Genomic DNA, 26,535 nt, shown 5'->3' with positions numbered 1-26,535 from the left:
TTGTGGGACTCAAGAACAATCTCAAAGCCCCTTGGTGTTCCTTCATAAATACCCATTTTCCTTTGAAGTCTAAATGCCATTTAAAAAACTTCTCCCCCATGATTGTGTGGTTTCATAATATATTTTCAGAACCCTTTTTTTTTTTTTTACCCCAGTCCCTGGCAATGGCCCTGATGCAGGCAGGTGTCAGTGGTTGTTGTTTATGAATTAGCTGGTCTACATCTGAGGGGAAGGGCCCCAACATCCCTACCTCTTGTGCTGGGATCCCACCCTACTGGAAGAGGTGCAGAGCCTCCTGCAGTCTTTGAAAATAGTAAAACATCATATCCAGACATGCAAGATATTGATTAATTAGTTACTTTGTCTTTAAAGTGGATGTGTTGCGTGCGGTTGTTCTGTGGCTTCTCTCAGTGTTTATGTAATCTTATTTATTATCTACAAAATATTCCATACCAAAGTTGTTGTCAAACTGCATAAAGGAAAACAGCATGCAAACCCTGAGGAGCATATCACAGAGATTCTTTAGTCAGGTGTTTAAGTGGTTAATGGATCATTGGCTCTCGAGTTAAATAGAATAAATTATGAGTAGTGCTTACTATACGTTTTGCATTAGCTTAATAACCGTATGAGGTGGGTACCATTATAATTCCCATTCTATAGGTGAGGAATTAGAGAAAATAAGGGGGTTTCCTTAGATTACAACAGCCATTTAGCGTTAGGGCCAGGATTTGAACTAGAATTCTGGTCTTAAACTGATGACATTGCAATATATAAAATTGGAGCATTTCAGGGAGAGGAAGAAGGAAAGCAGCCCCAGCCCCAGCAGTGGGATAATTCAGACCGCACCGTTCAATGATCTTCTTCTTTGGCAGCTTTCTTTGTTTGTTTTGTAGGTTTAAGGTTCTTAAGAGCATTACGGCTGCTGGAACTCCCTCAAATCTTGCAGATTCTGCGAGCCATCAGGACCAGGTAAACGCCAGCTCTACCCCAAGTACTACTTACTCACTCTTTGGGTTAAGAAATTCAAACATTAACTGAACCTTTAATTCAGCTCATTTCTCAAGACCTCGGTGTGAAAATCACGAAATCCCTTACATCCGAAGATACCATTTGTTTACTTTTCCCCATTGCATTAACCTCACACACTGCCTGGAAAGTTTGCAATCATTTTGTTTATTTTTAATTTTTTTTTACTTTTTTTTATGGCTGCACCCATGGCATCTGGAAGTTCCCCAGGCTAGGGATTGAATCCGAGCTGCAGCTGCAACCTACACTGCAGATGCGGCAACATGGAATCCTTTAACTCACTGTGTAGGGCCAAGTATCAAACCTGAACCTACGCAGTGACCAGAGCCACTGCAGTTGGATACTTAACCCACCGTGCCGCAGGAGGAACTCCTGCCGTCATTTGAAAGAGTTTGTTTCTTCTTTGTTTGTTTGGAGCTACCATGTGTCAGTCAATTGAGGCTTTAATTATGCTCCCCCCTCAATTTTTCTTTAAATTGAAGCAATTCAGACACTGACTATACATATTCACTGTCATCGTCCACACCACTGCCATCTGGAAATATAGGACAGTTCCTCTGAGCCTGAGAGCTGCCCAGTAGCAGCAGTAAACTCTTTCTGAGAGAAATAGAGCCACCTAAATGTCTTCAAATATTAAAATTAAAATTGAAAAAATCCAAACTACCTTTCAGCATCAATACTGCTAAAGTTTTAAACTCTCCATGCCTCTCTGTTCTCACTAGAAGCATCAGATAGTACTGGCCAGGTGGATCTCAGTGCTGAGTGTTTATGCATGACGGCACATTTGGGATCAGATGGGGGCTGTTCTTGTGGGAGAGTGGCCCACTGAGAACCACAGAGATTTCAGCTAAACTCTAGGGCTTTCCTTAGGAGACAGGAGATTTGTGTGCTCCTCTTCATTATCCTGGTGTGAGTTCAGCATTATGAGCCTACACATCTGTGATCTATTCAGATTTTTATTTCGCAAGCCTGCTCTCCAGATTCCCAGGACACTGCCTTTTGTCAGTACAATATCAGGCTAATGGAGATCATCCAGATACTAAACTTTTTGAATAAGCGTGTGACACAGTGTACTTGAGAACCAGATCCACTCTTATGTGTGTGTGGACCAAGGAGAAGATCCTGTAACAATGCACATCAGTAGGTCAAGGTGGGGCCTGGGAGTCTGCATTCCTGATATGCTTCCAGAAGAACATATCATTGCTCCTGGTCCAGGAACCACACTTGAAGAATGAGCATGTAGCAGGTGAGGCATTTGTGTGGCTCTGGAACTTGTCGGAACCCACCAACTCCTTGTCTTTCTCCCCCCAGCAATTCAGTGAAGTTTTCCAAACTGTTGTCAATCATTCTCAGCACCTGGTTCACTGCAGCAGGATTCATTCACTTGGTAAGCACCTCATCCAACTGTCTAAGGGCCCTGGTGTGCACGAACATCTCTTCTTTAAAGATGGGAGGATCCCTCTGAGCTCTGGCCCCCATCACCGTAACTGGTGTGAGGGTTCTCTTTTACTTCCTGTGGCTGGGTTTTTCTCCACCCCATATTTCTCACGAATGTGTGTCTCCCACAGTCAAGTATGTGTGTGTTTTCCAAGTTTCAAAACCTGCTCATGGGAAAGGATTTTAAAAACTTCCCTTTCAAAGGTATAAGCAGTTGGTAAAATTTATCGATATATCATCATAGGGGTTCCCGCATTTTGCAAAAAGAATAAAAGATCAGAGAAATGAAGCCAATGAGAGAATTTTGCGCTTAATACAAGCTGGAGAGACTGGAGGGTTGGAGGCAGGGGGCGGTGGTTACCGAGTTGCAAAGGGGAGTTTGGGAGCTTTCTAGGTTCTCCTGGAATCAATATGTACACCTAGCTGCCTCCTTCACCTGCAAATAAGGTTAGTTCTCATTCCATGTAATCAGCAACATCATAAATGTATTTCAGCAATGGGAGAGAAACTCCTGGACTTTATTACTCAAGGAAAGTTGAGAGCCATCATTAGAAAATGCAGAAATTGAAGTGAGATGTTAAAAGCCTGCAAAGGCCTTTGAGAAAAGCAGAGCAAAACAAAAAATAGAGAAGTATTTTCCACTTGAGTCCTTCTCCCAAAATTAATTTTTAAAAATTATAAGAAACATGGGGGAGGGGGAAAGCATAAAAAGAAAACAAATCCATAATCATATTCAGTTCATCAAGAAAAATGTCGAACACCAAATGAAAACACTGATAGAACCTTCAAGAAACAGATACAAACTATCATACATGAAATAGGTAAGCAATAAGGATTTACTATATAACACAAGGAATTATATTCAATATCTTGTAATAACCTATAATTGAAAAGAATCAGAAAAAATAACTGAATCTCTATGCTGTACATCCAAAACCAAAACAAATTTTAAATCAACTGTATTTCAATTGAAAAAGAAATCCAAAACCAGCCACATCCATTCTCATCATGCAAACAGGAGCCAGATATCACTGAGCTGTGTCACAGCAGTAAAGGCAGATCCCTCTGTCTGGAGGTTTAGCTTGAGGAGTGTGAGTCTACCATGGGAGAAGCTATTACCATTGTCCCCAGAGAGACATGTGGACTGTCACTCCTAGGAAAAAATATGATATATATTTAAATATATATGATATATATTTAAATATATATGTATGTATATTCATACAGGATTTTAATTGAAGTATAATTGATGTACAGTTTATATAAGTCATGGGTATACACTATAGAGATTCACAATTTTTTAAAGGTTACATTCCATTTATAGTTATTATAAAATATTTGCTATATTCCCCTTGTTGTACAATATACTCTTGTAGCTTTTTTATACTTAATTTGTACCTCTAATCCCTTACCCCTATATTGTCCCTTCCTCCTCTTCTCTATTGGTAACCAGTAGTTTGTTCTCTGTATCTGTGAGTCTGTTTATTCTTTGTTATAGTCACTAACTTGTTGGTATTTTTTAGATTCCACACATAAGTGACAGCATACAGTATTTGTCTTTCTCTGCCTGACTTACTTCGCTTAGCATAATACCCTTAAAGTTTGTCCATGTTGTTGCAAATGGCCAAATTTCGTTCTTTTTTATGACTGGGTAATATTCAATTGTAGATATATATCACATCTTCTTTGCCCATTCATGTGTGTGTTAGACGTTTTAAGTTGCTTCCATATCTCGACATTTTTAAATAATACTGCTGTGAACATTGGGCTCTATGTATCTTTTTGAATGAGTGTTTTTGTTTCTTTCAGATATATACCCAGGACTGGAATTGCTGAGCTATGTGGTAGTTCTATTTTTAAGTTTTTGAGGAGCCTCCATACTGTTTCCTACAGTGGCTGCACCAATTTACATTCCCACCAACAGTGGAGGAGGGTTCCCTTTTCTCCACATCCTCACCAACTTTTGGTATCTCTGTGGTTTTGATTTGCATTTCCCTGGTGATTAGCAATGTTGAACATCTTTTCATGTGCCTGTTGGCCAACTGCATGTCCTCTTTGGAAAATGTCTATTTAGTTCTATAGCCCATTTAAAAAAATTTTTTGATACTTAGTTGTATGAACTGTTTATATAGTTTGGATATTAACCCCTTATCGGTCATATCATTTGCAGATTTTCCTCCCTTTCAGTAGATTGTCTTGTCGTTCTGTAGTTTCCCTCACTGTGCAAAAGGCTTTTAAGTTTACTTAGGTCCCATTTATTTTGTTTTTGGCTCTCTCTTTTTTTTTTTTTTTTTAGGGCCGCACCCATGGCATATGGAAGTTCCCAGGGTAGGGATTAAATCAGACCTACAGCTGCCGGCCTGTGTCACAGCCACAGCAATGTAGTATCTGAGCCGCGTCTGCAACCTACACCACAGCTCACGGCAACGCTGGATCCCCAACCCACTGAACAAGGCCAGGGATCAAACCTGCATCCTCAGGGATACTAGTCAGATTCATTTTCCCTGCGCCACAATGGCAATTCCAGGTCCTGTTTGTTTATTTTTGCTTTTTTTCCATTTGCTTTAGGAGATAGATCCACAAAACAACTGCTTGGATTCATGTCAACAGGTGTTGTGCCTGTTTTCCACTAGGAGTTAACATCTGTGTGATTTAAACTTGGTTTTCTTACAGTACAGTAGTCTTAGAAAATAGTAAAGTCTCCAGATAGTGGAAGCAGGTTAGTAGACTTTGCAGCCAAATCTACTACCAACCATGGGAGTAAAGTATAGACATGCAATCTCCTTACTTGGGAGTGGAGTCTTATAGGAATTCGTGCTCTTAACCTACTCATAAAACTAATGGAAGGGAACTTTTAAAAAGTGATCAAATACCTGAGAAAAGTACATTATTTCTAATTTTCATTCCAGTTCTTAATAACAAAACAAAAATCCAACTTTCCCCAGGCACCTCTAGCATTTTACCATCTCTTGTGTTAAATGGACATGGAAAACCTCTAAGAAATATGTAAGCAATTTTGGAAGAAAAAGTCTAAAAATGGCAAAATAAAGGAAAATTTGTATGTAGTCTATATAATTAGCATATATTGTATATAATAACGAATGTTTAAAAATTTGTATTTATTAAAAATATAAAGTTAGTGCCATTGCCTAAATTACTCCTTTTATTTAATGTAAAAAAAAAATAATCCGATAAACTTAGTTTCCTTAAACTATGATGACTTAGCAGGGAAATCAGAGGAAGAATTTTTTAGCATTTCTTTTTTTTTATTTTATTTTTATGTTTTATTTTTTGCTTTTTAGGGCTGCATTTGTGGTATATGGAAGTTATCAGGCTAGCAGTTGAATTAGAACTGCAGCTGCAGGCCTACGCCATAGCAACACAGTATCCGAGCCTCTTCTGCAAATACATTGTAATTCATGGCAATGCCAGATACTTAACCCACTGAGTGAAGCCAAGGATTGAAACTGCATCCTCATGGATACTACTGCTGAGCCACAATGGGAATTCCCCTTTTCTTTTTTTAAAAAATTGAAATATAGTTGATGTACAATATATGTAAGTTACAGGTGTACAGTATAGTGATTCCCAGCTTTTTTCTTTTTTTTTTTTTTATTTTCCCACTGTACAGCAAGGGGGTCAGGTTATCCTTACATGTATACATTACAATTACGTTTTTTCCCCCACCCTTTCTTCTGTTGCAACATGAGTATCTAGACATAGTTCTCAATGCTATTCAGCAGGATCTCCTTGTAAATCTATTCTAAGTTGTGTCTGATAAGCCCAAGCTCCCGATCCCTCCCACTCCCTCCCCCTCCCATCGGGCAGCCACAAGTCTCTTCTCCAAGTCCATGATTTTCTTTTCTGAGGAGATGTTCATTTGTGTCGGAAGATGTGGTATATATACACAATGGAATACTACTCAGCCATAAAAAAGAATGGCATAATGCCATTTGCAGCAACATGGATGGAACTAGAGAATCTCATACTGAGTGAAATGAGCCAGAAAGACAAAGACAAATACCATATGATATCACTTATAACTGGATTCCCAGCTTTTAAAGGTTATGCTCCGTTTGTAGTTATAATAAAATATTGGCTATATTTTCTGTTTTGTACAATATATCCCTATAGCTTAGTGCAGAGTTTCTTTTTAACCACTAAGAAGATTTTTGCAGGAAAAGAGGGAAATAAGACTTGTTTGTTCTTCCTTCCACACTAGCATTCATGACCTTAAGGTCACTGAAATGAAGTGCCTACTTAAAGTGCTTCTTTCCTTAATGATGATCCTGCTGTGGTTCAAATGATACGGAATAATAGTCACTCAGCCTCAGAGCCTCTGCATCCCGTGGCTCCAGGATGGGAGGACGTGCCCACATAAGAAGAAGAGAGATGTCAGCCATCCTTCATTGACCACCTCCACTGTGGGGTCAAGCTTCATGGTCCCCTCAGATCTCAGCAGTAGTCACAATGAAGGGAGGCTAGACTTCGCAGCTACCACTCACAGTTTGCAGACCCTTCACAATAACCTCTGGGAATCATTTCATATTTCATCTGGATTGAATTAAATGAAACTAATCCAACGTTTTGCTTATTTTTAAGCTTTCCCTTGGATTCCACTCTGAGACCTCTCCCAAATCTTCTCTCTTTGGACAGGTGGAAAATTCTGGTGATCCCTGGCTCAAAGGTAGAAACTCACAGAACATATCCTATTTTGAGTCCATTTACCTGGTCATGGCAACAACGTCAACTGTCGGCTTTGGAGATGTGGTAGCCAAGACATCCCTGGGACGGACCTTCATCATATTCTTCACCCTAGGGAGTTTGGTGAAGAATGTTTTTAATATCTTTTTACTGTAGCTCATAAGCTGAAAAAATTTGGGTAATGGTGAGAAACAAAGCAATATGGGTTTTGAGTGCATGTTGCATTATTCAGAACAGGCGTCCAATGGGAATGAAGAGATACAAGAATCCCCTATTTTCCAGACTGCATTCTCTGGAGCCCATGGTATCCTTGCTTGATTGCCAGGGATGAAGATGGTAGACAAAGGCAAGCAGACTTTCCTAATTAGCCTCTGCACTGATTTGAGCAACCCCATCTCCCTTCATCTTTTGCCCATCAGATTTAAGTCTTTCTTCCAAAGCAGAAAGGGAATTGAAATTTGATCTGCAGGAAGTTCTGTTCTTTCTAGCCCAAAGGAGTAAACTATCTCCAAACCAGCATTCACATGAATCAACATCTATACTTGTTTCAGTAGTGTGTCAAAGGCAAAGGAAGCCTTCTTTTCTTACAGTGACTTTGATTTCAGTTCCTTAAAAACCATCCCAGTATTCTCATCCCAGACATTCCCCTGTCCACCCCATCATTACATCCCCTCATTTCTATCATTTTCCCCTTAACCCCTCTCTGTCCCATATGCGTAATTTTTTTCCAAAGCCCCATTAGTATCAAGTGATAGAGTCAGAAGGGCAGTTAGAAGTAACACAGGAAAAAATGGGTGAGGAAGCTGTCTTGCTGCTTGTCTTTGCTTTCATCTTTTTGAATACAGAAAAGCTTTTTATTAAATTTTAACCAAATCCAAAGGCTGAAGTAAGGAAGAAAATTGGTCTCCCTTTAAAAAGCACAGTTCACAATCCTGCCCTTCTTAGAGAAAGTTTGATGGACCTTCTTATTCCCTTCTAATCCTCAAATTTTGGAATATCCCTGAAAACAACAAGACCTAAGGTTTTATTTGCCAATCATTTTAGGTACTGTTTGCAAACTATATCCCAGAAATGGTGGAACTTTTTGCTAACAAGAGGAAATACACCAGTTCTTATGAAGTGGTCAAAGGGAAGAAGTAAGTAGCTTTCAAATATAATTTCTACAGTTTGAGGTATTGTACTGGTCACTGTCTCTTTCTCAGCACTCTTGCCTGGCTGAAGTGGAAGTCTTCACTCACTAAAGAGGGCTGTGCTAGGATAAATACCACCAGAAGCTGATATTTGCTACTTGATACAAACTGCTATCTTGATGCTCATAAGAGGATTAAATAAACTAAAATGACAGATAATGTTGTCATCAGTGTCAAATGTTGATTGTGGCAGTATTTCCCCCCTCCTTACCACAAACTATTCTCTTATATCCATTACTGGTTGTCTTATTCATTTTAATCATGTGGTTGATTCATGGCTACATAAAGTCATAGTTTCTAATTTAAAATAATTAATTCCATTCAGTTGTCTTAGCCCAAGCTCCCTTCAAGCGTATGGGGCTCATCCATGGGAAGAGGTTAGCTGGAGTGGAAAGTTATTCCAGCCTCTCCTCCATTCCTTCACACATCACCTGTTTCTGTCCAAACCACAGCTGTTTGCTCCCAGGAGCAAAGTTGAGTTGTTTTTAAACTATTTCTTGTGGATATATTATGTTACCTCCATTGACATTATGAGTTTTCACACCTGAAAAAAAGATCTTAAATTCAAAGTGATTTTTTTTTTATGTAGTCTTGTATCTGCTGTAGAGGAAAGAGGCTCGGTAGAGATAAACTCCCTTAAAATGGTGTCTTAACACACTTGGATGAAAACCAAGGTTGACCCAGGAGTATGAAGAGGAAAGTGGAATAAAAAAAAAAAAAAAAAAAAAAAGAAATGAAATGTCTGAAAAACAAATTTTGAATACATTAAAATAAACTAGATAAGCCAAAGTCTGACCCATTTCATCTCAGAAAAGGGTATGGGATACAGGCTAAATCAGCCAATAAGGTCTGGAAAATTTGAGGTTAACTTAGGCTAAAATTATGCTTTCAGTTTCCTTATATAACTAATGGGAGAAAAATAGCTTCTTGATATATTTTAAGCCCAAGGAAATTGACAGCTGTTTTTCACAATAAAGATTACATGCATAGATTTTTGGACCTGTCTTGGATGTCACTCCATTGAACTCTCTTTTTTTGAGACTACTATATAATTTTAGATGCAGAAAATAAACCAAACAGCCTAGATTCTGGTGCTGCCTCAGCCTATGGGAAAATCAGTGAACCATTCAGTCATTCCTCAGTAAAAAAAAAAAGACCACATCACACAGTTGGGGGTCAGGTGGAAATTCAAGTGAAATTAACACATGCAAGTTCATTATAAATTATAAATAACCAAGAAATCTAGGAACTACCATAGTCATCCTTGAATGCCTGTAAAGCTATGTGTAACTGAAGTGTGTGGAGTCTTTATCCATGTAAATGAACTAGAGGCTACAGAAAGCTGATGCTGCTTCTTTTTTTTTTTATTTTTCAATTTTTTTTTCGGTCACATCCACAGTGTGGAAGTTCCTGGGCCAGGGATCAACTCCACACCAGAGTAGCAACCCACGCTGCTGCACTGATAGCACCATATCCCTTACCCACTGAGCCACAAGGGAACTCCTGATGCTTCTTCTGTGTATTGGAGATGCAATCCTTTTGCTTCTAATTGTAACATCTAATTCTGGTACAAATGCCAAATTTATTTCAAACTAAAAGAGATGTCCTTCTCTCAGTCTCAGTAGGAAGATACTTCTGTTCCTCGGATTGCTCACCTCCCCTGTTCTTGCTTCCTAGGTTCATTGTGGTCTGTGGAAACATCACTGTGGACAGCGTAACAGCTTTCCTGAGGAATTTTCTCCGCCGCAAGGCAGGGGAAATCAACACAGAGATTGTTTTTCTCGGAGAGTAAGTATATCTGTATGGCCCACGGGCAGGGAATTAATACTTGAAATGTGTGTGGATATTTCTAGTGGAAGAACATTGCCCTTGCACTATTGATTTTATTTATTTATTTTTGTCTTTTTAGGGCACCTGCGGTATATGGAAGTTCCCAGGCTAGCAGTTGAATTGGAGCCACACCTGCGGGCCTACACCACAGCCACAGCAATGCCAGATCCAAACCATGTCTTCATCCTACACCACAGCTCACGGCAATGCTGGATCCTTAACCCACTGAGCAAGGCCAGGGATGGAACCTGCGTCCTCAGGGATACTAGTCAGATTCATTTCCACCGAGCCACAAAGGGAACTTGATTTTTAAAATTAGGAAATAATAATAAGCAAAAATGAAAGAAAAATCAGTTCGTGCCCAGAGTTAGCCTCTGAAAATATTTAGGAATATATCTTACCAGATGTTTTTCTGTATAGGTACTAATATTATTTAAATGATTCCCTATTATTTCTACATTCATTATATATAATCATAATATTGTGGCCTAGTCTGGTATAATTCATGATTATTATTATATTTATTCTCAGAATTGAAAATGTAAAGTTTAGATACAGAAAGGATTGTTTTTTGATTTATGTTTTTGTTCTATGTGGTTTTCCTTTTTATAAGCAGAGTCCAAGTCAAATATTTTCTGAAACTCTGGTAAATACATATATAATGCAAAAAAAAAAAAAGAATTTTAAGTAGGCAAAGTGGTTTCTTTAATTGTTTTATTTTATAATGTCGGTTCCTAGTGAGATCGAGCAGTTTTTGTATTTTGATGGCTTGCTTTTTTTTGGAATTCCTCTTCTTTTCTTTTATTCTCTTTTCTATGAGGAGGGTCGTTTTACCTTGCTGACTTTTAAGCACTTTTAAATATATTTTGATATTAGCTCCTTTGTGTCATATGTCATAAATGTATTTTCCTCCCTCTTTGCCTTTTTATTTTTGTGTGTGACTTTATTTTAATACAATAGCATTCAGTTTACATGGACTCTAATCCATCGACTCTTTCCTTTTGGCTTCTTGCTTTTCTGACATTCTGAGACCTCTCTGTTCTAGAATTAAGTAAATATTTCTCTAGCATTTTTATGTTTTCACATTGAAATATATTCTCTTTAAGCTCTCTAGAATTGACTTTGTATAATGCGTAGGGAACTAACTTCTTTATGTTTTCAGTGGTCAATCAGTTATCCAGACATCACTCACTAAATAAATCAGCCAAATAAGAAATTATATTTTGATCTCATCCAAGAGTGCATTAGGATCACCTCAACTTCACTCATTTCATAGTTGAACACTGTGCTTTTTATATAAATGACATCTTTAGCCCAACATTCCCTTGGACCCTCTCACATGTAAGATAACCAGCAAGCACTTTGAACTCCTTTATGGTGCTATTGATAGGCAGCCAGGAATTCTGTTTCAATATCATTGTCCTGCCTGTCTGTTAAATAATTTCTGCATTACTTGAATCCTTATTTTAAATAATAATCTAGAATTTTATCAGTTGCATCTATACTCTGAACATTCCAGAATTTTTATTGTCCACCAGACAGTCTCTGTGCCTTCGTATCCACACAGCTAATTGCTTCCTGGATTTTTCCCCACCCCGGTGTTACAGAGGCCTCTCAAACTCAACATTTTCCAAAGTAAACTCATGATCTCATGTCCATCTTTCCATCTCACAAGGCAAATTAACCAGTGAAAGATAAAGAAGGAAAGGAGACAGCTTTTCCTATCTCTGCAAATGGGGCCTCATCGATGTAGGACCTTAAAACAGAAAACTAGGTTTTGTTTTTGATACTCCTGGCTCCCTCAAACCCTGCACACACATTCATCCATATCATCAATTTTTGTTCCCTAAATAAATCTTCATTCTGTTTCTACCATTTTGTCTCTGCCGTCACAGCCTTATTCAAAGTTCATTTCTTGTCTCTCCTGAATTTCTGTAAAGGCTACTTTATTGATTTGTTCTTTTTGCTCAGAAACTCTTCTATGTTATATGACTGATTTATTTTTATCCCCCTAGTGCTAGGCATTCTTTCTTGACCAAGCTGTCTAAATTAGTGTCTTCTATTCTTTCTGTCTCATTATTCCATTTATTTGCTTTAAAGCAATTATTGCAGTCAGGGACTGTGATCGATTTTCCTTTGATACAGAGGTTAGCATTGCTTTCCTTTACATTTGTACTGCTCCTCTAATAAAAGGTGAAACCTCTCTCCTCCCTTTGCATCTAGGCTGACCTTTGACTTAATTTTATAAATGGAATGCAGCAGAGGTGACACTCTGCTACTTTCAGGCCCAGGAGTTCAGAGGATGGACAGTTTCAACTTTCTCTGTCCTGGAGCCCTAGACTGTCATATAAAAAGTCAGACTAGCTTGCAGGGGAGAAGGCCTGGCCAGCTCTCAGCTACTCCAGTCACATTGCTGAGGCAATGAGACTACGTGTCATTTTGGACATTCTAACTCCCAGTCAGGCTTCCCTAATGAATGTACCCATGTGAACGGCCACCATCATCACTGGGTAGAACAAAAAAATCAACTTGCTGAGTGAAACCAGCCAACTTACAAAATCAAGAGAAGGAATATATTAACGTTGCTTTAGGTCAGCAAGTTCTAGAAGGGTTTGTTTTGCAGAAAGGGATGACTGATATGAAAAGGTGTACTGGATACTGGAAGTGGGCTGCCATCATAACAAAAGCCCAAATGTGGCCTTTTCCTTGGAAATGGTGGTGAACAAAAGCTGGAAGGGTTGCAGCAGTGAATCTTGGTAGAGGCTGGTAAAGAAGTGAGGAAATTGCCGTTGGACACTGGAAGAAGAGCAGAATTATGGTAACAGGGTCAGAAAAAATAACATGGAAGATAGGACATGTAACTAATGAAATTGTAAAGCTGGCTAAGGAAACTTCCTAAAAGAATGTTGTGTGTCATTTGTCTTAGTATAATCACCTGTGATAAGGTATTGTAAGAAAATTGAGCTAAAGAAGAAACTCTTTGATATTCAGGCAGAACATAAAGAAACTATAGAAGGCCCAGAACAGTGCCTCCAGCTGGCCATAAAATGTTCAAGAAGAAAATGACTTCAAGGGGAAAAAAATAAAACCCATGGTGCTACTTATAAAATATGACTTCAGAGTCAATAGACAAGATCCAGTCAAGGATGCATCTGTAAGACCCTTAGTTAAGATCTGATAAGGATCTGTGATGGAGACTTGTAGATGCTCTTCCCAGTCAGACAGATGGCTTCTGAGGAGCTGAAGGACATTCCTCCCAGAATCCTGATCTCCTCAAAGTAGAGATTTGTCTGCAAAGGAATCATGGATGTGACTTTGGGGTCAGGACATGAACATGAATAATGTTTATAAAAAGATGGCCGTACTTTAATGCATTTTACTGGTAAAATGATTGGGCCAGCTTGGGCAAAAGGGACAGAGTTCAAAATGGAAAAAAAAAAAAATGCCTCTGGGCCCCTTACCTAGCACAGGCAGGAATCATGCTGAGAAAGCTACTCAAGCACAACACAGGTCATTTATTAGGCAAAAGGAAGGGTGATTCAGGGGACAGAGTCAAGAATCAGGAGCAGTGGGTTAGCTTATAAGCACACATCTGGGCTCTAATCAGAAATCATTCTCTGCCCCTGGACTAGGGTCTCTCATAGTATGTGCTCAGACAGATTTCAGAACTGTCATGGACCAGTGATGTACACGTGCCCTCCATCACTACCCCCACCCCCTGCTTTTGCTCAGCAGTGTATGTTGCAATTTTTTGCCTCCTGCCTTATCATGGTATTTGTTTCTTTAGCTCATAGGTCTCCTCAGATCAGGTGGAGGAACCTCTTCCACATCCAGACCTGATTTATTAGAGGACAGATCAGGACTCTGAACTGATGCTATAAAGAAATGAGACTTTTAGGGAAGAAAGTATTTGGTTCAGGAGAGGGATGTTAATTCTTATGGCCAAAGGGAAGATTATGGTAGGCTTTTTTTTTTTTTTAATTCAGCTACCAGAAATTCTTCCCGAATATTTACACATATAATCCACTCCCACAGAAAGTGGAGTCTTCTTTCTCCATTTTATTGATCCATGCTGGCCTTTTGACTCATTTTAAGCAATAAAATATGCATAAGTGACTGATATATTTAAAGGGCTGACCCTTAAGAAGCCTAGTGGCTTCTGTGCTCAGGGCCTTGGAGCCCTGGACCACTACGAAGAAGTTCAGCCCCTCCAAGGGAGAAGAGGCCCAGCTCCTTCAGTAGCACAGCTGAGGCAGCAGATGCATAAATGACACCATGTTGGATGTTCAGGCCCATTCCAGCTCTCAGCTAAAGGCAGCCATGTAAGCCACTCCAACAAAATCACATGGAGCAGAAGTCTCACACCTAAGCCCAGTCACACTCAAGAATTTCAAGAAATCAAAACTTATTTTAAGCCGCAAAGATTTTGCAAGATTTTGTGAAAACATAGATAATGGATACAGAAATTGTCACTTTTCTCTCTTTGGTTACTCCCTTATTATTTAAAGCAAAAGTATATCTGAGATATTGTGTTATGAAATGTCATAAAGGCACAATATTAATTTATGTTTCTGTACTTCAGGATATGTAGTAGCATGCAAGAAAAACTAACAATGGCTAAATTCACCAGAAAAAAATAAAAATAAAAATTGATATTATGCAGCTCTCAAAACATCCAGAAGAGGAGTTCCCACTGTTGTGCAGTGGATCAAGGATCTGGCATTGTCTCTGTGGTGGCTTGAGTCATGGCTGAGGCATGGGCTTGAGTCATGGCTGAGGCATGGGTTTGATCCCCAGCCCTATACAGTGGTTTGACAATGTGGCATTGCTGCAGCTGTGGTGTAGGTTGCAGCTGCAGCTCAGATTCATTCCCTGGCCTGGGAACTTCCATATGCTGCAGGTGCAGCCAAAAGAATAAAAAATTCCATAGAAGTCACATAACTAATATATAACAATGAACAGTGATAATGAGATGTTTATTTCCCTGAGTCATTTGTGTTGTTATTGTGCCTGAGCAAGTCTGTAAATATTGATTTACTCTTCTTTACACTGAATGCATATGTCGTATACACGTTGTGTAAGTGCAGGTTTTCACAATTAAAAGATAAAAACTTTCTAGAGTTGAAAAAAATATATCCACTGTCAGATTGGAAAGGTACAGTAATATCAGTCAGGATGAATGAAAGTCATGTACACACAGGTATGTCACAACATGCAAGGGACCCTAATTCAGCAGTTGTTGGGACTGAGTCAGAGAAGTGTAGGAATCCAGAAGATAGTGGTAGTCAAGGAAGTCACATATAATAAGCATGACTTATACATCAAATAACAAAATACTTATCACCAAATACTTTTCGCCTTCCTATTTTTCCAGTCTTACTTCTCAGAAGTAACTAATCTCAGCTCTTTCACATTTAATGTATCTTCTAAGTGTAAATCAGTATTTTATCACTCTTTTGACTCCTTCATTTTACATGGTATTTATTCATCGCCTGATATTTTGAAGATGAGTATTATTCCACCTTCTGCACCACTTTTCCTCCTCCGGTTGTTCCAATATAGTTATCTTCTAATTTGTAATTATAGCAGCAACTGGTATTTATATCATTATGGCTAATAAATGTTGGTCTTATGATAATAGCGCATTTCTTCAAATATTTTTCTTTTCAGTACTTAATGATCGTCTTATTTTTATATCTCTGTCAAATATTTTCCTATATGTATATATATATCACATGCATAGCAATAAATATTTTCTAATTTCTGCAACATGAATCATCTCATAATGACAGAAGTTGAGTGAGAAATTCCCAGCATTGCACATGAATCATTGGAGCATAGGAAAAAATATCTTGGAACTTCCATTTATTTTTTAAATAGCAAGGTGATAATTCAGTATCATGTGCAAAAATTTTTATTCCAAATTATAACTCAGAAAGTTACACAGAATTGCAATGTACATTAAAATGAATTATTATGAATTGAACACCCATGTAACCATCACCCAAATCAAAATATATTATTTTGCTGACACCCCAGCAAAACCCTCCTCAATTGTAGCCCTGTCTTTAGTCCCAAGAGGTAATTATGATTCTGACTTTATATCTTACATTTATTAATTGTTGTATCTCCTATGTTTATTTAGAACATTTAAGTTTTCTACTGTTTTTTTAAAAAAACTAACATCAATGGGATATAAATGTATTTAACTTATTATTATGTTTGTAAGATTCATCTATGTTGCAGCTGTGTATAGCTGTACTTATTCGTTTTCATTGCTGTGTTGTAGAGCATTCCATTAGCTGAATACACAATTTTTCTTAATCTGTTCTCTTGTCGGTTGACAATTCTCTTCACTTTTTGGCTATTACGAAGAATGTTGCTTTGAAAATTCTTGTACATGTGTCCTGGTACCCAGGAGTAAAATGGCAGGGCAGTAAATCTTCCTATAATAGAACTGTCAGCTGTTCAAAATGTTTTATTGGGTCTGTACTTCCACCAGCCTCCGTGAGAGCTCTTGTCACCCTGCAGCCTTACTACCACTTGGAAACATAATGTCACATACTACCTAACACCTAGAAACATCAGACTTTTTGATTTTAGCCATTCTTCTAGGTAGTGTTTTATAAGACAATGGACCTTACTGTGGTTTTTAGGCTCATTTTTCTGATTAGTAATGAGGCCAAGCATATATCCATATATATATAAGCTATTTGGATTCCCTCTTTTGAAATGACTATTATCTGGCCCATTTTTAAATTGAAATATAATATATTTACAGTGTGGTCTTAGTTTCTGGCAAAGGGATTCAGTTACATATGCATATTCTTTTTCATATTCTTTTCCATGACGGGGTTGGGGGATTGCTCATTTTTCTCCTGAATTAAATGCAGATCTGCCAATGACAAGCTCTTTTTTTTTTAATGTAAAGACATCTTTATTTTCTCTTCATTCTTGAAAGAAAATTTTAAGGATATAGAGTTCTAAGCTGCCACTCTTTATTCTTAAGAACCTTGAAGGTATTCTGTTGATTTCTGGCTTTTGTTGTTGCTATTAAGAAGTCTATTAAACTATTTTGAATTATCTTCTTAAAAGATTATATATTATACTTAATATGAAAGTATGTTATACTTTTACTATGATGTGTGTAGGTTTGAATTTCTGATCATTTGTCATGCTTAGTATTCATGAGTCTTGCGGAGTCTCTGGATTGGTGTTTACCACCATTTCTGAAAGATTCTCATTTTTTCTTCAAATATTGCCTTTGTCACTATGTTCTTTCTTCTTTTCTGGGAATTCAGTTAGAAGTACATTAGGCATTTTTTACTGTGCCAGTGTACTCCTTCCCCTGTCTTTTGTATTTCCACACTTTTTTGTATCTCTGTGTTCATTTTGGATAATTTATTCTGACCTATCTTCCAGGTTCCTACTTCTCTCTTTATCTGTGTTTAATCTATTTACAAACTCATTCATTGATTTTTTTGAAAAAATTTTTAAGGCTTTTTTGAAGTGTAGTTGATTTACTAGGTAGTGATAATTTCTGCTGTACGACAGAGTGATACAGTTATACATGTACACACATCCATTCTCTTTCAGATTCTTTTCCCTCATAGATCATCACAGAATATTGGGTAGAGTTCTATGTGCTCTGTAGCAGGTCCCCATTGGCCAATCATTCCACATACCTCAGGGTGCATAACTCAGTTGTTGAGTTTTTTGTTTGTTTGTTTTTTGTCTTTTTGCCTTTTCTAGGGCTGATCCTGCGGCATATGGAGGTTCCCAGGCTAGGGGTCTAATTGGAGCTGTAGCTGCCAGCCTATGCCACAGCCACAGCAACGCGGGATCCAAGCTGTGTCTGCGATCTACACCACAGCTCACAGCAATGCCAGATCCTCAACTCACTGAGTGAGGCCAGGGATTGAACCTGCAACCCCATGGTTCCTAGTCAGATTCATTAACCACTGAGCCACGATGGGAACTCCAGTCGTTGAGTTTTTAATGTCAAGAAATTGTATATTTCAATTGTAGAATTCATTTTTTGTTCTTTATCAAGTATTATGTTTTTATCATTCCTTGCATTTCCAGTCTTACCTTTTATTTAATTCAATACAATAAACATAATTATGTTGTATTTTCTGTCCAGTAATTCACTGTCTTAATAAGTCTTTAGTTTTATTGTCTGTTGTTCCCACTGCATGTTACACGTGGTGTCTTGTTTTCTTTGTGTGCTTTCTTGTCTTAGATTATGTACTGATTCTTATATTAAAAATATATTTGTAGAAATAATTTATAGCCTAGAGCAATGTTACATTCTTCTCAAGAGGATGATTCTTTACTTCTGCAAAGTACAGTGGGGCACTTCTGCCTCAGGACCACATAAATTCAAGTTCAAGACTTGAGGTTCTCTGTACTACCCAGGTGGCACATGCAGGATGACTATCCATCTGAAAGCTAGTTTATTCAGTTTTACTCTTCTGTGCCTGCATCCTTTCATTATGCCAGGTTAAAATTTGGAACGGTTATCAAAAACTCTTCAGGGGGCTTGAATTTTTGGATCCCTCACCCTGTGACATCACTGTAATATTAGCTCCGTTTGGTAGCTGCTGAATTACTAAATGCTTTCAGGGCTTAACCTCTGAGACCTTGATTTTTCCTATATTTGGTCTGGTAATTCTTCGTGGTCTAGTTATAGACCTGATGATTTATTAGGAGATATTTTTTATATTTCATCCAGCATTTTTTGTCTATTTTCAGTAGAAGGTTGGATGAAGCTACCTAGTTTGCTATTTCTGAGAGCAGAAGTCCCCATCTCTGGTGATGGCCACATTTCACGTACTGAATGAAATTTGTTTTAAGGGAATAGGGGAATTTGTCAAAAGGACTGACAAGTTCAGAAAATTTCAAAATACTGCAGTTGATACTGGCAGATAACAAAAGTATTATGTAGCCCATTGTAAGGATTTAGCTTTAAGGAAGTTGCTTTTTCTCCCAGTCAGTTGTGGATTCTTGGGAGGATTTTTTTTTTTTTTTTTCTTTTTCAGGGCTGTGCCTGCAGCATATGGAAGTTCCTGGGCAAAGGGTCAAATCAGATCTGCCAGCCTACACCACAGCCACAGCAAAGCCAGATCTGAGCTGCATTTGCAACCTGCACTGCAGCTTGTGGCAACACTGGATCCTTAACTCACTGAGCAAGGCCAGGGATTGAACACACATCCTCATGGATACTAGTTGGGTTCTTAACCCGCTGAGCCACAATGGGAACTCCCTGAGCAGAGAGCTGACATGATCAGATTTCCTTTCCATCTTTGGTGTTGGAAAATTAGATTTGGATTTATCATCATTCTTAGCAACAGCCCTTGTGATTGGCTTGTACATAAGCACATTTTGGTTATTTATTTTTGTAATGAGTTGTTTTTAATAATGTTCTAAGCACCAGTACATGAACTCCCCCTCCTATCAAGACAAAATTTAGGATGAAACCTGTATCTAATTATATGATACTCCTACATTCTATCCTGCTCTCAGTTTTTTGTGCATCATTATCATTCTTTCTCTCTCCTGCAGATTTATTGCATTTATGTACACTTAAAAAGTACATATTAGTTTAGATATGTTTAACTTTACAGAAAGATCCCACCAATGCAGACTTATCATTCTTAGATGGTCCTCATTTTATATTACTAAGATACATTCATATTTTCGTAGTGTTGCTATAGTTAATTGGTGTTTATTGTTCTATGATATTTCATTGATAGAGGAAACCTTAGTTTATTTTTCCACTCTTGGTGTGATTTGAATTGTTTCTAGATTTTTCTATTGGAAATAGTTTTGTTATTAACAGCTTGTGTATGGCTCTTGGTGAACCCATGCAAGGGTGTGTGTGTGTGTGTATGCGCATGTGCACATACACGGTGGGGGTGGGGTGTGATTTAATGGTTTGAACTATGTGAATGTTCATTTTTAGGAGATAATATCATTTTTTCCAAGGGGTTCCACCGTTTTCAAGCCTTTCAACAGTGAGTAAGGGCCTTTGTGTATCTATACATTGACATTCTTTCTAACAGTTGATGTGGTCTTACTTTTTTTTATCATTTATTTATATATATATATATATATATTTTTCCTACTGTACAGCATGGTGACCCAGTTACTCATACATGTATACATTCTTTTTTCTCATATTGCATGGTCTTACTTTTTAATCTTTGCAGTGGAATCAGTGTTAACTGGAATCTCATCATGGCTTTGACTTGTAAGCCTCTTATCACTAAGGCTGTAGAGTTTCTCTTCATGTTTAATAGCCTTATGTGTTTTCTCTTTCTTTCTTTTTACTTTTTTTGTCTTTTTTTAGGGCCTCACCAGTGCCATATAGAGGTTCCGTGGCTAGGGGTCAAATCAGAGCTGTAGCTGCTGGCCCATGGCACAGCCACAGCAACGCCAGATCTGAGCCATGTCTGCAACCTACCCCAAAGCTTATGGCAATGCCAGATCCTTAACCCACTGAGTGAGGCCAGGGATTGAACCTGCATCCTCATGGATACTAGTCAGACTCATTTCCGCTGAGCCGCTACAGGAACTCCTGTATTTTTTCTTTCTGTGAAATACCTATTCATGGACTTTGCCTATTTTTCTATTGGATTGTTTGTGAGTTTCTTAATTTCTAGGAGTGTTTAATATATTCTTGATACTAATTTGTCATCAGTGATGTGAATCGTAGCTATATCCTTCCAGTTGTAACTGTCTTTTCAGTGAGTATTAGATGTATTTTGCTATTCAAAAATTTTTAATATAATTATTGTTCAAATTTTCAGTCTTTTCAATTATGTTTAATAATTTGGGGGGTTGTTTAGGAATTTTGCCTGTCTCAATGTTTGAAAGGTATTTAACTATATTTCCTATTAAAAATTTTTAATTTTTGTTGTTTGTTGTCATTTAAATCTCTAATTGTACTAGAATTTATTTTTTTGTATGGCATGAATAAATTGTTACCTTTTTCCATGTATAACCATTTTATCAATGCTAGTTACTGAATAAAAACCCTTTTCCCCCTCATTGATCTAACATGCTACCACTATAAATAGGTCTCTTCTGTGTGTTTTTTAAAATTGATGTATCTCTTACTGCGTAAATACTGTGGTTTTTTAATTACTAAAGACATAATTAATCCTTATAAATCTTAGAGCAAGTCTTCCTTCCTTTGCTTTTCTCAGTAGTTGATAAGTTCTTCTTGACCCTTTATCTTTCATATACATTTTATAATCATCAACTATGAAAAACTCTGCAGAAACTGATGGGAATCTAATTGAAACTTTCATTCAGAATTGACTTTTTATGTTGCAAGTTCTTCCTAATTCTGACTATAGCATGGTTTTCTATTTATTTAGGCTTTATTTAGTGTCTCTTAAATATATTGTATAATTTCCCAGGCTTTCTGATGTTTGTTATATATTATGTATTTTTCACTTAATATACTTTATACTATGTAATTTATGCTTGATTTTTTTCTGATATTCCTGGAAATAGTGTCTTATCAATTATATTTCTAGTTGTTTGCTTTTGATATATAATCACAGGATTGACTTTTGCATATTAATCTTCCATTCATTCATATTGTTAAGTTTTTTTTTTGGGGGGAGTTAGGGGTTTCTGTGTAAATAATCATTTTATTTCAGATAAGGAGGATTTATTTCCTCCTTTCTAATCCTTATATGTACAGTTTATTTTCTGTTTGCACTTGATGAGACATCAAATATAATGGTGAGAAAAAAAGAAATGATTTATCTTTTCTCCATTTCTCATTTTAAAGAAAACTGTTCTAATATTTTCTAATATTTTCCCACTAAGGCCATCCTTTTTATTTTAGAAATACTCTTTATTTGGTTAAGGATATTTTCATCTATTCCTAATATACCATGAGTTTTATTTCTTAACTATGTAAGATTTTTATCAGTTTTTTTTCTCTACATTTGAGGTGGCTGTGTACATTTTCATTTTAAATTTTTTAGTGTGATGAATTACATTAATGATTTTGATATAATGATTATTTTGGCTTTATAGTATTAGTTGGGGATCATTATCACTTCTTAAGGTGTTTGAAAGACTTTGTATAAAAATGTGTTACTTGAAAGTATAATAGAAATAGCCTGTTAAATAAACCATTTAGAACTATTGCTTTTAAGAATTTTGTTTGCTATGTGGATGTGTCTGTTTTGTTTGTTTTTGTTGAGTTTTGAGAGATTTTAAACTAAATGTCAGTTCCTTTAATAGTTATAATACTGTACAGACTTTTTCCTGTCTTCTAGAGTTAGTTCTGGTAAGATCTCTAATTCTAGTAATTTGCCTATATTGTCCAAGTTTTAAATGCTCTTGTATTTGGTTGGGTGTTGTATTCTTTCATTACTATTTTCATCTTCTGCCTATAGGTATTTTTTCTTCTTCTTTCAGTATAATAAGCCATTTTGTCTTCTCTTTTCCTCAATCAGTTTCATCCCAGCTTTGCTTGTTATATTAGTGGTTTTTGTTCTAAGAGCCAGCCATAGTCTTTGTTGATCTTCTCTGTTTTATCTTTCTTTTCTGTTTCACTCTTTGTACTCTTGCGTTTACTGTCTCTTTTCTTATTTCTTTACATTTATTCCAGTCTTAATATCCAAAGCTATAACCTTCCTCTAAAAGATTGCTTTTATTGTATCCAAAAAGTATGTATTTAGTGTTTTCAGCATAATTTATTTCTAAGAATTTTAGAACATTTTTATAATTTCTTCTTGAAAAAATTCATGAGATTTTCAGCAGTCTGTTTTTCAAAATTTCCGAATATGAGGTGTTTTTTTTTGCTTTTTAGGGACGCACCTGTGGCGTGTGGAGGTTCCCAGCCTAGGGGTCTAATCAGAGCTATAGCTGCTGGCCTGCACCAGAGCCGCAGCAACGCAGGATCTGAGCTGCGTCTGCGACCACAGCTCATGGCAATGCCAGATCCTTGACCCACTGAGCGAGGCCAGGGATTGAACCTGCAATCTCATGGTTCCTAGTCGGATTCATTTCTGCCACGCCTCGACGGGAACTTCTAAGATGAATATTTTTAATTTTTTTGTTATTAACTTTTACTTTCATTGTACTGTGATGAGAGGTCATAATATGCATAACAGCTGTTTTTTGCAGTGTGTTGAGGCTTTTCTTATTAGTTAAGTGCATTATCGTTTTGATAAGTATTTGTGTGCTCTTGAAAAAAAAATTAGAATTATTCACAATAGACATGATGTGGAAACAACCAATATATTCCATATATGTATTATATATATGTATATGTATATGTAATATATGTATGTAAAATATGGAATATCATTCAACCCTAAAAAAGGAAGGAAATCCTATCACTTGCATATAACCTGAATGAACCTGTAGAGCATTATGCTGGGTGAAATAAGCCAGAAAGAATAAGACAAATACATTGTATCACTTACATCTAGAATCTGAAAGCAAAGTCACACAGCAACAGAAAGTAGAAAGATGCTTTGCCAGGGGCTGGGGGTTGGGAAAATAGGGGAAAGGTGGTAAAAGTGTACAAACTTTCAGTTTTAAGATGAATAAGGTCTGAGGATCTAACATAAAACATGGTGACTATAGTTTATAACACTGTGTTGCATAATTGGAATTTCCTAACAGAGTAGGATTTAAATGCCCTCACCCCCCAGAAAGATAAATATGTGAAGTGATGAATGTGGTAATTAACTTAATGAGAGAAATCCTTTCACAATGTATACATTTATCAAATTACCATGTTGTATACTAAATACCTTACAATTTTAATTGTCAGTTATACCTCAGTAAAGGTGAAAAAATTTTAAATTAGATATCGTAAATGTTGCTTGTGGAATTTATAAATATCAAAGTTAATGTTTATTCTCCTTGATCTGTCAGTAATTGTGATGCATCGAGATCTTTCATTACAATAACAGATTCATCACTTTCTCTAGTTTTGTTTAAAATTTTTCATATACTTAGAAATCACTTTGTAAATACAGAGTCATTTTAAGATGTCTTTTTGAATAACTGAGTTGTTTTTATTTGATCCTGAATTTCCTTTTTCTTAGTAATCCCTTTTTTTTAAGTGTTAACCTTATTTGTATTTTTTCATTCACTCTAATTGATTACACCTGAGCTTCAGACCCATTCCTGGAATTAGGCTGGTGCTATCAACATGACCTAACTATGTGGATTAATAATGGTGGATGGATATTTTCTAAGAGGAGATTAAGGTGTTTGTTAAATGCATTAAATCAATATCACAATCTCTAAACCAAAGCCAACCTCCTTTTTCCATATCTGGCCCTACGTCCTTTGTCCAGGGTCCCTCCGTCTTTGGAATTGGAGACCATATTTAAGTGCTACATGGCCTATACAACTTTTGTTTCTGGGTCTGCACTGAAGTGGGAAGATCTGAGGCGAGTTGCGGTAAGATCTAATTCTTTTACTCCTTGTGGTTTCCCTAAATTGAAGCCATTAAGATAATAGGGTGTATTGCTCTTCCCAAAAGTATTACTTCAGACTCTTAAATTGGGTGAAATATGACTTCTTCAATTTATTTTTGTTTTGTTTTTTTGCTTTTTAGGGCGGGACCTGTGGCCATATGGAAGTTCCCAGGCTAGGGGTAGAGCAGGAGCTACCAGCTGCTGTCCTATGTGGAATCCAGGCTGTGTCTGCAACCTATCCCACAGCTCATGGCAATGCCATATCCTTAACCCACTGAACAAGGCCAGGGATCAGGCCTGCATCTTTATGGATATTAGTCAGGTTCATAACCCACTGAGCCACAATGGGAACTCCCGACTTTTTTAAAAGCTTATCATAAGGGAAATGGTAGTAACTGACCTCTAAACCTTAACAAATTCCAAGCAAACCTCCCTGTATACCTGTACTTATATTATTTGTTTCGCTAAATTCTCTATTTATCTAGTTTTATTTTATCAGTCTAAGAGATCTGAAAAAGTTGTAGATAGCAGAAGTGTGTTATATATTACTATCCAAGTAGGATTCTTACCAGATGACAAATTTCTAGGAGTCAATCAGCTTTTATTAACTTCTCCCAAACATACTGATATGCCCTATGATAGGAAGAGCATGGAGGAAAATAGCAGAGATCCCACTTAGGCTGAGGTTAAAACAGATGAGCAACAGCCAGTCCTCTAGACGTCTATGGTGGATCAGTGCCAGCTTCCACTCATGTTTTAGATTTCACAGATATTTATACACCTAAATGTTCAGCTTTTAAAAGCAGAGATCTGCTTTAGAGTCAACACAAAAAAAAAAAAATTTGAAGCAAAACTTGACAAACCACAGTATAATCTTTCTCTTTCCTGCAACTGGAGATTATAAGAGCCACTTCAGTAATTTTTTTTGCTATCCTGAAGGGTAAATAAGTATCCAGGCAATTGCGTAAAAAGATATTATTACTCATCACCAGTCGTAAATTGATGTTTGTGGATAATAGGAAAAATGTCACTGTGCACTTTAACCATTTTAAAGCTGTCTGCATAGGTGTTAGGGACCCTGTGCCCTCGTCCATCTGTGCAGATCCTTATTTACAGCATTTTCTGGGCTGTAATTCTGATGTAAAGACATCCTTATCACAAGTCCTTCTCAAATGTGCTCTCTTTCTTATTGGAAATTGTATGACAAAACCGTCAGAAAACCCAAAAGGGGGACATTTGAGCATTTCCCATATAATTAACAAAGTGGCTGCTGTTTACTCTTGAAGAATAGGTGGACTCTGCAGAAGCTTGTTTGATTATAGCCAACCCTCTATGCAGCGATTCACAGGCTGAAGACACTTCAAACATCATGAGGTAAGAAGCTGGCACTGTGTCTTACATGTTCCAATGCTCATTTTACTATCATTTCTATAAGATAAAATAGGACTAAACGGGAGATAATGTCATCTATTACAGCACAGTGTTCATCATTTTCCAGGTTTCTTCCTATTTTTTTTTTTGCTCCAATAGACTGTGCAGATGTATGAAAAAGGAAGTCAAAATAGCGTATACTGTGTGTTGATGTGCTTCTCTGCTTACTTTCCTAAAGCTCTATATGGATCTAGCTCTTTAAATTTAAAAAGCAAGCATACAAATAACTGATAACTCTTCAGATCACACCATTCCAACTAATATCCCCTCAAAAATAAAGATGGTAATTGTGATTCATGAACCTTGTTAGTAGATTTATTTATTCATTTCATTTTTTTGTTTTGTCCAATAGTCCTACTGAAAATTGTGCATGGTTCAATATGATGTGCTTTTAGTCTGACTATTGGCAAGTATTTTCAAGATTTACCATCTTTGGAGTTCCCATCATTGTT

At 37.0% G+C, this 26,535-nt stretch overlaps 1 protein-coding gene across 4 annotated transcripts in view; it reads left to right on the top strand.

Moving 5' to 3' along the window:
• The window catches only part of KCNU1 (potassium calcium-activated channel subfamily U member 1), a 610,139-nt gene that overhangs the window by 496,133 nt on the left and 87,471 nt on the right, over positions 1-26,535 (top strand). For all 4 annotated transcript variants that reach the window (XR_014829893.1, XM_085000044.1, XM_085000046.1 and 1 more), the window contains 7 exons: positions 894-969; positions 2,338-2,413; positions 7,120-7,290; positions 8,212-8,303; positions 10,035-10,145; positions 24,530-24,635; positions 25,944-26,026. Coding sequence is in view for 3 of the 4 variants with exons in the window: in XM_085000044.1 (XP_084856170.1) it covers positions 894-969; positions 2,338-2,413; positions 7,120-7,290; positions 8,212-8,303; positions 10,035-10,145; positions 24,530-24,635; positions 25,944-26,026 (715 nt within the window). In the remaining variant the exon portion in view is untranslated. The remainder of the gene's footprint in view (positions 1-893; positions 970-2,337; positions 2,414-7,119; positions 7,291-8,211; positions 8,304-10,034; positions 10,146-24,529; positions 24,636-25,943; positions 26,027-26,535) is intronic.

Source organism: Sus scrofa, chromosome 15 (assembly GCF_054392235.1).
Source record: "Sus scrofa isolate SSC_HxYL_T2T_F1_AM1 chromosome 15, Sscrofa_HxYL_maternal_Yorkshire_Landrace_v2.0, whole genome shotgun sequence".
Classification (NCBI taxonomy): Eukaryota; Metazoa; Chordata; class Mammalia; order Artiodactyla; family Suidae; genus Sus; species Sus scrofa.
This window is presented reverse-complemented; position numbering and strand designations above follow the sequence as displayed.